At 33.4% G+C, this 14,898-nt stretch overlaps 1 protein-coding gene across 1 annotated transcript in view; it reads left to right on the forward strand.

Moving 5' to 3' along the window:
• Window positions 1-14,898, forward strand: part of LOC141480190 (gastric triacylglycerol lipase-like) — a 123,165-nt gene that overhangs the window by 62,985 nt on the left and 45,282 nt on the right. The window contains exon 2 of the mRNA XM_074170079.1: window positions 14,092-14,206. Coding sequence (XP_074026180.1) covers window positions 14,092-14,206 — 115 coding nt within the window. The remainder of the gene's footprint in view (window positions 1-14,091; window positions 14,207-14,898) is intronic.

The following is a 14,898-nucleotide window of genomic DNA, read 5'->3' on the forward strand; positions in this document are numbered from 1 at the left end:
GCAGTAATTTAACACTGTTAACATTAGATGTGGCGTTGCTGCTTGAAAAATGAAGACTCTGTGACTTTTCACCATTTTAGTTTGAGACCATTTGCCAAAAAACCAATTTTCAGCCCTATCATCCACCTCTTTGGATATTCTTGTGAGTTCTGATAGTTCTCTATCTGAATATCGTCGGTCTGGAACAGAAAAGTAGCATATGTTCAAATTGGGCATTTCTCAGAATTAGCTCTCAAAGTTTTGATAGCTCTGTAAGTTTCTAGTGGATCGATAAAGTCTGATATCTGTGGATTATTTCAATTAACAGTTATTTTTGGTATAATAACTTTTAGATAATCATCGGAAAAATATTTTTTTAAAGAAATATACTGGACCTACGACAAATAAACAGCAAATGAAGTAGTGCAGAACCATCTTATATTGTACTTAAGATGGTACCATATTCATTTAATTGATATTGGGAGTGGAAATTGAGTACTGAACTATACTTATAATAATTTTATATGCAAAATTCAGTTCTATTGGGTGAATATAGAAACAACTGTGTTAAGTTTTACAATTTTTTTTTATGCAAAACCGTGTTTGATTATACATTATAAAACTGAAAAAATCGTGGGTTTGGTAAGCTCTGAAGAACATAGGTTCACAAATTGAACTTAACAGATATTGAGTCAATTTTAATATAAAAGGAAATCATAAACATAAGAAGACAACACATAAAAGACTAAAAAAACAAACTTCATCAGATCTTCGTTTCGTATCATGTTTCAACGAATTACAAAAATCATGATACTGGTTTGGAATCACCAGGTCCCTACAACTTGCTTGATGTATACATTTTTTGGTATTGATAACAACTGTTTTGGTATAAGCTGGTTCGATCTGAAAAGTTTTAATAGGGCATAGCTTCTTTCTGGTATGCGAAGAAATATCTATTTCTTGATAATCAGTTTCCCAGTGATTGTACTCACAATAGTTGGTTTCTCCGAGTTTACCATTACAATTTTGACGTTATTCCAATTGACTTTGGTTCCCATAGTATGACGTGCATGGTTATTGAAACAACTTTCTCGAAATTTGGTGATATTGAGAAAATTGTTCATTTCTGTAATAATGTACGGCTTCTTTCTATAGGCAGTTCCCGCAATCGTATACGACTGAGCAGGAATGAGTATATTAACATTTCTTGAGGCTTTTTCTTTATTACTATGGATCGAATCTCCTTCATTCTGTATGTGGCCATTTTGAAGGAAGTGATGAACGATTTTTATCGAGAAGGATACTGCACAAAATAAATATAAAGCAACAATGTTTCTATTTCAGTTTTGGCCCCCGCAATTGTCAGAAAAAATGAAAACTCTCTTTTTTCTTCAGTCTTGAATTTTTCTGTAATGAAACGAAGTAAACAAGTGGCAATTTCTGTGGAACCTCGTTGACTTAGAGCTTCGTGCCACATATAACAATATCCTTGGTTATCACCTAAACTATAGGTTAGGTTGTAGGTAGGTAACTTACTTCTATAATATTGTTCAGACACTTCACATTTTGGAGTTTGTAGAACCTGCTCCAAGTCGAAAACTGCCGCACAGAAATTCTTGTCATCCCGTGCTCTCTCTTTTTCGATTCCTTTTCTCTTTCTACTCAATTCTTCATTTCTCGCATGGTTCTCAATTTCCTCTTTCATTATTATTTTTTGCTCTTCATTTGCATTTTTATACTTTTCACATAAACCACATAAATCTTTCTTGGGCTTGAAAAAATGCAAATTGAACCTGAATATATGTTCTGAATATATGTCTGTACATGGACTCTTTGGCTATATAAGAAATACATTTCTGATTACAGTATTCCTTATATAAATCGTACATCTTACCAATATTCAAGTTTGACGGTAAATATTCACGTTGAGAATTCCTTCTACAATAGTGGCTTTCTACTCTATCAAATTTATTGATATGATCTATTACACTTTGAATGGTAATATTTCGAAGGCGAGACGTTGTTTTAATTCCACGTAAGTCTCTTTCTACATAGCCGATATGATATTTGCTAAACGCAGTTTTCACAGTTTGCTCTGATATACTTAAGGTGTCTCCTAATTTCCAGTATGTTTTAAGAATTTTGTTTCTTTGAGCTATGTTTATTTTTTCGACACGCTTTTTCACACAATTATTATCACATCCCTTTTTGAGCTTTCTCTCAAGAACCACTTTACCATTCCAGCTAGTATACTGTTTGCCACTATTTCTTTTTTGCTTTAATGATATTTCGTGTCCATTCATGCACATTTCTTTGTCTTTTTCTTGTTAATTGTTTGGTGTCTGAAACAATGATATGCTTTCATTTGATTCTCGTATTGAATTTCATTACTTACTTGATTCTTCAGAGTTCATTTTCTCAACTTCTTGTGGTGCTACATTCTCCGAATTAGTGCTTTCTTTTTCAGCTCCCGAAAGTTTCGAAAACTGTTTGTTGAGGAAAGTGTGTTTCAATACTTCGTCTAATTTATTTTATATACTCACCCAGGGTAGATTTTTTGAGTAACAGATTTTTTTCTCTTATACTTCTTAATTCTTCGTACTCAACCTTGTAATCTGGGTCGTTAACCGAATCGTCACTATCTTCACAGAATTCATTGTATTTCCTGTTACAATATCAGTAGCTGCTTGATTATCTGAATTGTTTCCCATGAAAATCAATTCTTCATTTATTTGTTGAACAATATCAATATCTTCTGTATCATCGACTGTTTTAGTAATCATTATATTATCAGTATCGTGATTTATTCTCAAAGGTTCTACCTCATTCGTAGATCCATCGTTGGGGATATAAATATCACTCGATGGTGCTTGCAAAACAATGAAACTGTCTATCAAATTTTCCGAAACATTTTCGTTTGGAGAGGCGCCCTTTCTCGCTTCTATAATGTATATACTGAGGTATATTGAGAATTCCAAATATAGAAAAACTACACTGACTCACCTGCATCAGGCTGCAATGATTTTTCTGCTAGTTCTACAAGCTTTTTACCACGATTCATTTTCAAAATAGCAGATTGACGCTCGACAGTAAAAGTAAACGAAGTAATGGTGTACCGGTGATTTCCGCGGTGTTACAATTATTTGGTACTCAGCCAATTATTGTGCTTCAGTAAAGTCACATGCAAATATTGGCTTCAAGGGTGGACATACCACACTTTTGACCTACGCAATTGTCACATATTATCGCAGGCGCAAAAGACTATGGTGAGATACGATTGTTCTGCACTAAACATAAGGTGATTTTGGAATATTTTCGCAGTGTAGGTCCACGAAAGATAGTTTGGCACCAACACTAATTTATATTATGGACATAGGATAAATTTGCACCAAGTGTATAATTTCCTCAAATATAAGAGAATGAATGTATGGTTTTGCACATATAAAAAGGCTATTGAGGGGAAGGTCAGGATAGTCCTAACTCAAAATTATAAAATTTGGACTTGAGAGAGTTCTGAGGTGACGATATATAAATGTCGTATCATCGGCAAATAGTACGGTGCTAAATGGTTGCATGAATTTACTGATGTCATCAACATAAATTATAAATAGCAGGGGTCCCAGTACTGACCCCTGCGGAACGCCATACTTTACATGTTCAAATTTTGAAACTTTGTTGTTTACACTAACGGCTTGATATCTACTTGACAGGTATGATTTCATAAGGAAAAGTGCAACTCCCCTCACTCCATAATAGCTTAGTTTTTCTAATAGTATTTCATGAGAAATGCAGTCAAAGGCCTTTGAAAAGTCACAGAGCTTATTGCTGTGAGATTACCTTGCTCAAGACCCTTGACTACATTAGTGACCACGCTAAAAACAGCCTGAGCTGTAGAACAATTTCTGCGAAACCAAATTGTAACTTGTCAAAAAAGTTATTTGTCTCAAAATATGCATAAATACGTTGTTTCAAAATTTTCTCGATGATTTTAGAAAGTATAGATATGATGGAGATAAGTCTATAGTTTTCAGCTAGACTTGGATTGCCATTTTTAAATAGTGGAAGGACTTTAGAAAATTTGAATGCATCCGGAAAAATGTCGGTAATAAATATCAAGTTTACAAGTAGGGTGAAAGGTTTCGAAATAATGCTGGTAGTTTCTTTAATAATTGTACTATTTATTTCATCGGAGTCTAAACATTTAGAATTTTTTAGAGAGATTATTGCATCTCGAACGTCTTCTTCAGTGACTGGACCAAGAAAAAAACGAATTACAGGGCGCTGGAAAGTTTCTGAAGTTCAGAACTTCTTTCTCTGTCACAGTTGGAAGAGACTTTATGATGTTTTCAGCAACACTAGCAAAGTATTTATTGAAATAGTCGGGGGTTATATTGCATGTAGAAGTACTGTTTTGTTTATTTCTTTCAAAATTCATCACTTGCCAGAATGATTTTGATTTATTTCTCGATAAACGTATGAAATCATCATAGGCTAATCTTTTAGAATTTTTTAGTTGAGCTATATAGCACTTTTTGTAATTTTTATAGGCTTCAATATCATCCGGGTGTCTACTAAAGTCAGCTATTAGTCTAAAATTTGATAAATGTTGTCTCATGATTTTTAATTTTCTTCGAACCAACTAACTGGACACTTTTTATTTTTTGCTTTTTGAGTTTCATTGGACACCATTTTTTTACAATATCGCTATAGGTTTTTACGATAAAAGAAGTCAGGAAGTCTACATCGTCATTGGTCTCGAAAAGACTTCATTCTACTTCATGTAAAGACTGCTTAATTTTTTCTATTCCTTTTTTTGTTATTACTCTACGAGACGTTTTTTCAATAATTTGAGGAGAGCTGTCCTTTAATAGAACATATTGAGCACGATGGTCTGAGATACATGGTTCAAAGACTCCGCATCCAAAGATTTTTTTATCTAAATTTGTCAAAACATTATCAATACAGCTCGCAGATGTTGTTGTCACTCTCGTTGATTGGTGAATAGTGGGTGTTTAACCAAAAGATAACAATACATTTTCCAAATCGTATGAAGATGTTGACTTACCTTCAAAATTAACATTAAAATCTCCCAAGATTATAATTTTTGTATGCGGATTTAAGATGAATTCAAGCAAATTCTTGAATTTTTCCAAAAATATGTCAAAATTTCCTTTGCCTGACCTGTATAGAATCACAACAAGGATTTTTTCATTTATTAATTCAACTCCACAGAATTCGGAGTTTTGTTCAATATCAAAACTTTGCAAATCTAATGGCTTAAATAATATGGACTTCTTCAAAAATATGGCTGTTCCGCCGTTTTGAATTTGTTTTCTGCAGAAATAGTTTGCTAAAACATAACCATCTGAATTTATACTTTTGAGACATTGCTCTCTCTGCCAATGCTCTGAAACACCTACGATATCAAACTCATATTCATTTCATAAATGGTTCATAAATGGAACCATCTATTGGTGTGACACCAAGTCAACTTGACAAGTTTTTTATGTCGGTGTTGGTGGTTTGACCAATCAACCGACAACTGCGGTGGCAGACATTTGGGAAGCTAACCTGGAATGTCATCGAAAAACGAATCCACATGTTTCTAGAAATGATATGAAATCGAAAAAGGTTAATGCAGTCAAGCTGCTGGAAAATAATTCCATGAAAATCAAAAGATAAATGAATAAATACCATTCTGATCATTCCCATATTGATTTCAATTTAAGAGCCACCGGTAGACAGCATCGTCAGTACCGGGCAGGCCAATAGGCTGAAACAGCTGTCTAGCGGTGGCTCTTAAATTGAAATCAATATGGGAATGATCAGAATGGTACTTATTTATCTTTTGATTTTCATGGAATTATTTTCCAGCAGCTTGACTGCATTACCTAATAATATTAGTAAATCTCAACATGACGGATATAATAGTGCAATATAGGGGACATTTACAAGAATTTAATCCTGTCCAGGCAATTTGGTCAATTTATAGAAAAAGGTTAGAAAATTATTTTCGACTAATGCAATCAAAGAAGAGGACCGTAAGAGAGCCATTCTTCTAAATTTGTTAAATGAACAAGCATATAAACTTGTACATGACATGTGTTTTCCTATCGAGCCGGAATCAAAATCATTCAAGGACATACTTAACTTATTGGATGGACATTTTAAACCAACAGTGTCCGTATTTGCGAGTCGGGATAGATTTTTGGATTTACGTAAATTACATAGTGAAACACCTAAAGAGTGGGCAGCTCTATTGCGTAATGTTATTTTTACATGTGGTTTCGAAGGACAAACAGAGATAGAACGTGCGTTAGTTGATCGATTTGTGGTTGGCTACGACAGAGGATCTATAAAGGATAGATTATATGAGGAAAAAGCTACAGTGACTTTTGCTCGAATAGTGGAAATTTCCGATTCGAAATCTGCTGTTCAACCAAGTTTTCAATCGACATCAATCAAGAGAGAACCGGAAATTCATTTCGCCGGTACGAGTATTCGGTACGAAATATTCGAACTGCCGAAGCAGCACCTCCAGCGGTAGCAGTAAGGATCAAGCATTTGGATCGACTATCAGGCAAAATGTTCAGTATGTGGTCGTAAAAACCATCAACAAGATAAGTGTGTTTTCCGTCAATATTCTTGTCATATTTGTAATAAAAAAGGTCATTTAGCGCCAATGTGTCCAAATAGAAAAAAGTAAACAATATCAGGCATGCAAATAATTTTTTGGAATCAGATAATCTTGCTTTGTTTAATTTAGAGTATAAATCTGATCCAGTCGTAATAGAAGTAATACTTGTGATAGCAGGCCGTCTACTTATCAATTGGATACAGGGGCCAGCTATTCAGTTATTTCTGAAAATTTTTATAAACTTAATTTTGGCAACAAAATTTTAAAATATACAGATAAGATTTTCAATCTATATAATGGAGGTAAAATTCAACCATTGGGTTCATTTGAAACTGAAATAGAATATAATGGAAAAATTGGAATGATAAATATTTTTGTTATTAAAAATGAAGGACCACCGCTTCTGGGACGGGAGTTGACTATTTTCAATTTAAATTGGTCAAATCTCCCTGAAGATTCACACTTCATTATAAATAAATATAATGATTTACTTTCACCCGGTTCAGGTACTTTCAACAAGGGAAAAATCTCGATTAGAATTAAATCGAATTCAAAATTTTTTAGAGCCCGGTCTTTACCATTTGAAATGAGAGATAAAGTGGAAAGGAGCTGAATAGGTTATGTGAATTAGGAATTATCGTACCGGTAGACTATTAGGAATGGGGAACTCCCTGTTTTAAAAAAAGACGGGTCGGTACGAATATGTGGAGATTTTAAGATAACAGTTAATCTTTTTATAGAAATCGATAGTTATCCTATTTCAAAAATTGATGAGTTGTTCGTACAACTACAAGGGTCTGAACAATTTACCAAATCAGATTCGTCGAATGCATACCAAAAAGTTTGTTTAGATGAAGATTAAAAAAAGTTGATAACAATTTCTACACATAGGGGGTGTTGTACCGTTACAATAGAGCACCTTTTGGGATCGCAAGTATACCTGCTAAATTTCTAAAAATGTTAGAATCATTACTGCAGGGTTTGAAAGGAGTCGTTTGCTTTATGATGGCATTCTCATTACGGGTAAAGGAACACGCAAGACGTTTGGAAGAAGTATTTTCCCGATTACAGGGGGCAGGTTTGAAACTTTCTTTAGAAAAGTGTAGTTTCTTCAAAAATAAAATAACATATTTAGGATACGATCTTGATAAGCACGGTTTGCATACATCACAATCGAAAGTTAATGACATTGTTCATGCACCAGTACCGCACGACGTTACTTCTTTAAAATCATTTTTAGGGTTGATAAATGACTACGGTGAGTTCGTTAGAAATCTTTCGACATTATTGCATCCTTTGTGGGATTGGTCGATGGATTGTCAGACGGCTTTCGAGGAAGTCAAGAAAATTTTATCTTCTTCACCTGTTTTAGTGCATTACAACCCAGAGCTACCATTGAGGTTGGTGACTGACGCTAGTGAATACGGGGTAGGTGTGTTGCTAGCACATATAACTCCAGACGGTAAAGAAAAAGTAATATGTTATGCTTCACGAATTTTATCAGAACGAGAACGTAAATTTTGTACTCTTGAGAAAGAAGGACTAGCAGTGATTTTTGGATCAATCAAGTTTCAAAATTTTTTATTTGGTAGACATTTCACATTGGTGACGGACAACAAGCCCCTTTCATATATTTTTCGTCCAAATAAAAGTATTCCGCAATTTTCTGCAAATAGATTACGTAGATGGGCGATAATACTCTCCAGTTATCAATATGATGTTGAAGTAGTCAAATCGGAAAATAATCCCGCCGACATGTTGTCGCGTTTAACACAAACAGAGGAAATTTATGTAGAAAACATAGATCTAAATTATGCCCATTATTTTTCAAAGAATGAACATTTTCCTATAGATTTTGAGGTGATCCGGAAGGCCACGGTCAAGGATGATTTATTGAAAAGCATATATATATATATATATATATATATATATATATATATATATATATATATATATATATATATATATATATATATATATTAACTAGTTAGGAACAAAATTACTGAACTATTGAGTACGTAGCATGCAAAAGAAACATTGATTCCACATTTCGACACTTTTTATTGTCACCATCGAAAAAAACTACAAGAGTAAAAATATATATATTAACATATTGCTTGTCTTCGAGATTGTATGCAAATGGTGTAAAAATCATCAAATATATTTTTTACATCAAGGTCAAAATTTTAACAGTGGTGCGTGCCAATCTCTTAATCAGTAGACGCAACTCAAAAACCGTTTCATACGACACTAGTTGAGATGTATCATAAAACACCCAATGGAAAAGAAATTGACAGGTGTCCTAACTTTCATTTGATTAAAATTGAAGACATATTAGAATATAAATTCATTTATTCACAATATGAAATACTTGGAATTGAATAAAATTGAAGTTAAAGTATATGTTAGAAATTTGACAAATCATCAGGAAGGTTTTGGAGATTCTCTTGATCCAAGTACAAAAGATAGGAATATGTTTCACTTAAATGGTTGATTTCATGAACTTCATTTGAGAAATATATCACGACATGTTTCGCTAACACAGTAGCTTCTTTAACAGTGATTTGAATACTACAATTTGCTTCTTACGCTAATATTTATACACCACAGGTAACTACAATTGAGACTACCTCCATCAAATCATCTACACCTCTGCAACTTTTATATAAATGAGGTACCTCTTCAATTATGATCACCTGAAGCATATTACCTCACACTCCACATGAATAATAATACTTTCTCGTTTTTTTTAAGAAAACAAGTTCAATAATGGTGATCTATTCAAATCCAGTTGGTCATTGATTAGAATGTTTTGATTTTTAAGTTCAATAACTTCCATTGCTTCTAGATGATTCAGTTTCAAATCTTTATTTTTCATGTGTAAAATTTAGAACTATTCGTTAAAGATATGTTTTTCTTCCAAAAGATGATTTGAATATGTTGAACTTGTTTTCTTATTTACATAGTTCATATGATGACTCTGGATTCGATTCCTGAATGTTCTGCCAGCTCGACCAATATATACCTCAGTATATATTAGAAAATAAGTGGTTGAATTCAGTTTCTTATTGAAGCATACAGGTGATTGTGAGATGAAGGCCATCTCACAAAAGACTTTTTTTAGAGATAACTAGGTAAAGTTATTGGAAATATTAAAACATAGTGGAAAGATTCTACACCTGATTAGAATAAATTAAACGTTGTTTATAATATACCATGTAATAATTATGATTTAAATTATAATGGAACAACTTCCAGAACATTATCAAACAGAATAACTTCAGACAAAAGTGATATAAGAATAAACAAAAATATATGTGAACTAGCTCAACATTCTATTGAAACAGAAAACAAAATTGAATTTTATCAAGCAAGTTTCATATTCAGAAAAAAATATGTTTGAAAGGCTTTTTCACGACATGATCCTTATTAACAAAAATCCTAATAATATGAACAGAAAAACAGACATTGAAAATCTGAATATGATCTACAATAATTTACTAGACTTAGATAAATCTCGGTAATATTCTCAATTTGAAAAAAATGCATTCATTCATTCAATGAGCATTCATGGAATACAAAACTTTTCAATGATAATGTCACTCTTGTCATTATAGTAAGCTTTGAACGTGACATTACCAATATCAGATATCTGAAAATTATGACATTAACATCAATGCACCAATTTTGTGATTTTTTTTTGACAATAATCAATTTTCAATTGTAAAACTCAAATTACTTGTAAGTGTTGTCCATTTTTTCCCAGTTCTTTTCTATTGTATTTCATTTCAGCGTCATGACGAAGTCTCTATTCAGACACGAAAGCTTGACGATTCGTGAAATAGATTAAATATATTTCTCTCTTCTTACAAACCTCATAGAAAATTGTGATTCTTACTCAAAAGTGAGAAAAGATTCTACATTATAAGTTCAACGGATCTATAATGATTCAATTAAAAACTTGTTTGAAGTCAATCAGATTGACAACTATGTGATGTGATATCTCTTTTCAGCAATGTCTATTTAGATGCTTTTCTCAGATCTATTAATAGAAAATGGGGAAGTATTAGTCAGTTTTGTGATATCCATAAAAACGATTTCTTCAAACTTATAAATTTCCTTTTTAATAACACATATTTCTCATTGAATGGTAAAATTTATATACAAACTTTTGAGACTCCAATGGAAGCTAAGATTAGCCCCATTTTTCCAGCATATGTTATGTATGATCTGTTAGACTTGGTCTAACAGGTTCTTCCTTTCAATCTCTTTTCCATAAAAAATTATTTGATGATATGATTATCTCCCTTCCTCAAGATACAATACTGAAATTGTGGACATCTCCAATAGTTATGACCCTTATATACAGTTTAACAACGAACCTGAAAACAACGAGCAAAGAGTTCCGTTCCTGAATACTAAGGTAATCAGAATACACGATAATATCCTTCTCATAGATTGGTTTCACAAGCGTATCAGTTCTGTAGGTTCTTGAACTACTGTTCATACCATAAGCAATCAACGAATATCAACTTGGTCTAACAAATGAAGAACCGCATTCTACAGATTTCTGATCCCTCATTTTTTTCAAAAATGAGGGATCAGAACATATTATTTAGTACGTCATCTATTGACATTCAACTCAATAATAACAACCAGTTGGATAGAAATCCGTTAAAATCAAATAATATCACAATTGACACTGATCCACCTCCAATTCTTATAGTTTTAACTTCTTTACCATACATCAGTGATATGACACCTAAGTTATGCAGAATCTTCAAGAATTTGAATGTGAAAATAGCTCAACCATCGATAAATCATTTTCAAAACATAAGGATAAAACTCCTACAAATTTCCAATCTCAATTAGTTCATTCCATACCATGTTTGAATTGTAGTAATGAATATATTGGTCAAATGTCAAGACATATAAAAGTGATAGTAGATTACATCCTGAGAGAAATGCTCTCAGCAATTACGTTGTTAAAGAAGGTCATAATATGGACTAATAATTCAACCAAAATCTTAGCAATTGAGGAAGATTAAAACTAGAAACCAAGGCGAAGCTTAACCTATTTATGCTATATAGGTATCCCATACAGGTAAACCATCCAGGTGTACCACCCATACAAGTATACCAACCTAAATTAATTTTACAATTTTGCCTTATCTATTATTTTACAATATATGTTTATATAAAACAATTTTCAGCTATATAAGAATTTTTAGTGCATCGTCTTTTGACTTTCCCTCTAACACATGATAGGTTCACAAAAGAAAGACGTACAATACAGGAAATAGCAGCCACTAACGGTTTCTCGAAGGGTATTGTAATGAATCTGAAGCCGGCCCTGACCGACGCATGACGCATCACGGAATACCGCGAAAGAGCGGGAAGGATGCGGATGAGTCCCGAAATCCGCAGAGGGATCCGGAACGTTCGTTGACAATATAAAAACGTCGCTCTTCGTCCCGAAGAGTAGTCTGTACCAAGAAAGCGAATCGAGCGGTTAACAAACGGTGAAGATAAATTAAGCGTTAGTTACTGAGTGGTGTAAATAAATTAGTTGTGATAGTGAAGTATTGTTAAAATAAATTTGTTTAAGACAGTTAATTCTTTAATTCGTTACAATTGGTGTCAGAAGTGGGATGAGTGCTACAGTTGAAGAAGGGTCAGAGAAACATCTTCTACTTGGTGACCAAAAAGCATTCTCGAGACAAACCATCCTATGAAGATGTCTGGAGGAGTCTTACTAGACTGAAGGAGACGATGTTCGACCAAAATCTCGTGGAGTTGGCGATCCCGAAATTAGCCTCTGGGCTCGACAGGCTGGACTGGAGAATTGTGAGAAGCATGTTGGAAACGATCTTCAGATCCAGCGGCATCCAGATTCTGGTGTGTGGTAACCATCTTCCACGACCGAGCATAAAGACTGTGGAGTGTTACTTCCATCGAACTTCACAGTGCAAATATGGAGAGTTCTGCAGGTATCGACACACGCCAAGGATGACATTTCGGGGCGGAACGTCTTTAAGAAGGGGGCAATGTAATGAATCTGAAGCCGGCCCTGACCGACGCATGACGCATCACGGAATACCGCGAAAGAGCGGGAAGGATGCGGATGAGTCCCGAAATCCGCAGAGGGATCCGGAACGTTCGTTGACAATATAAAAACGTCGCTCTTCGTCCCGAAGAGTAGTCTGTACCAAGAAAGCGAATCGAGCGGTTAACAAACGGTGAAGATAAATTAAGCGTTAGTTACTGAGTGGTGTAAATAAATTAGTTGTGATAGTGAAGTATTGTTAAAATAAATTTGTTTAAGACAGTTAATTCTTTAATTCGTTACAGTATTGTAGATGACATAATAAGGAAGAAGAAGTTTAGGTTGAGAATGAACGAAATCTCGACTTTCAGAAAGGACAAAAACCAAGATAAATACATCTCAGTTCCATACCACCAATATACGAGGAACTTTGGAAAGATTTTCAAGGAACTACTTTTGAAGGTGGTTTTTAAAACAAGTCATACACTACAGAGCCTTTTGGGAAGTCCAAAAGACAAAGTCGAGAATTCGGAAAAGTCTGGAATTTACGAAATTGAATGTAAGGACTGCGTTGCAAAATATTATGGACAGACAAAAAGATCTATTAAAGTAAGATATAAGGAACACTTAGCACACTTAGAATATGGAAGACCAGAAAAATCAGCAGTCGCCCATCATCAAGATAAGTTAGACAAGTCAACAACAACAGGCAACTAGATGCCTATGAGAGTGTAGAAATAGTAAACACGATAATATTATGAATAACGATGACGAACCTATACCAAAGAACATACTATATAGCTTGTTCAAATGAAATAAGGACACATTGCAAAAATAAATTTAGATAGGCAATATTGTGAAATAATTTTTATATAGCTGAAAATTGTTTTATATAAACATTTATTGTAAAATAATAGATAAGGCAAAATTGTAAAATTAATTTAGGTTGGTATACCTGTATGGGTGGTACACCTGGATGATTTATCTGTATGGGATACCTATATAGCATAAACAAGGTTAGCTTTGCATTAGTTTATAGTTTTAATCTTCCTCTTTGAAGATGATCACTTGGTGATCGAAACACGTGTCGAGGTAATAAAAATAATGATTTGGTGTTGGGAAAAAAACTCCAGTAATATTCATTACTACAAAGGTTCCAAACAGTGCATCATAAATAATTGCTTTAAAAAAAGATCAGACAATGATCATTTCAGTGACATCTATGCCTTAGGTCTACTCAATATGGATAAAAATTCACATGATTTTCAAGTCAACAATAATGCTGAATACTCATTAACCTAACTCATAACAATTCTTTGAAATTGCAACAAATTTCAAACCTCCCTATGGTACTTCATTTTAATAATTTTTTTTTAATGTCATGAATTTAACATTCATGATAATTATTTATTGATAATTATACTTTCAGCCAAGTTTTTAGGAGATCACGGATATGACATATGGATGATCAACTTCAGAGGAACATCAGAAAGTCTTGGACATGTCAATAAATCAGCTGATAATCTTGATTACTGGACCTTTAGGTAATGTAGAATTTCTTTATATTTGGAATTATCTGTCATCCATTCACAATCAATAATTGCAAAGTCATCTATGAGTTAATTTTCTCAATAACAAAATGAACTTACAAAAGCCTTCTGATTGTGGCATGTAGATAACATTGAAATGATATTTGTTATAGCTCTTCATGCTACAAGTATTGAATATGAATATTATTTGTCCCATTCTAATTCAGAAATAGGATGAATATATAAAAAAATCCCACTCGTTTCTCCACAAAACTTTCGATTTTGTATACACTACTAAAAATCAATGTACTCCTTCATAAAATGCTGATTCACATTTTCAGGCCATTGAATTACCAATTTCTCTGTATGTCTAGAGTCAGCATATTTCTTGAGCATATTTGAAACAAAATATGTAAAAGCCGACGAAAGCTGACGAATGCAACGACACATTTGTAGGCATCAACAAGAGGCATCTACCAATGAGTTGTCCTAACGAATAAAAATATGAATGAACGAATGTAGAAACCGACACAATAAGGGAATTTGAAATAAACTGCTGCCAATCCCAACGGTTCTAAATATTTCTGACCAATGGTTGAAGCCTCTCGTGAAATTCACGAAAGGCTTCAACCATGTGTCTCACAAAAATGTGATAGTAAAACACATTTTTGAAAAAAAACTACAATTTACACGCTCTGAAAAATAAA

This window comes from Leptinotarsa decemlineata, unplaced genomic scaffold, assembly GCF_025532065.1.
Source record: "Leptinotarsa decemlineata unplaced genomic scaffold, Ldec_3_MD MMD2_P_RNA_scaffold_6, whole genome shotgun sequence".
NCBI lineage: Eukaryota > Metazoa > Arthropoda > Insecta > Coleoptera > Chrysomelidae > Leptinotarsa > Leptinotarsa decemlineata.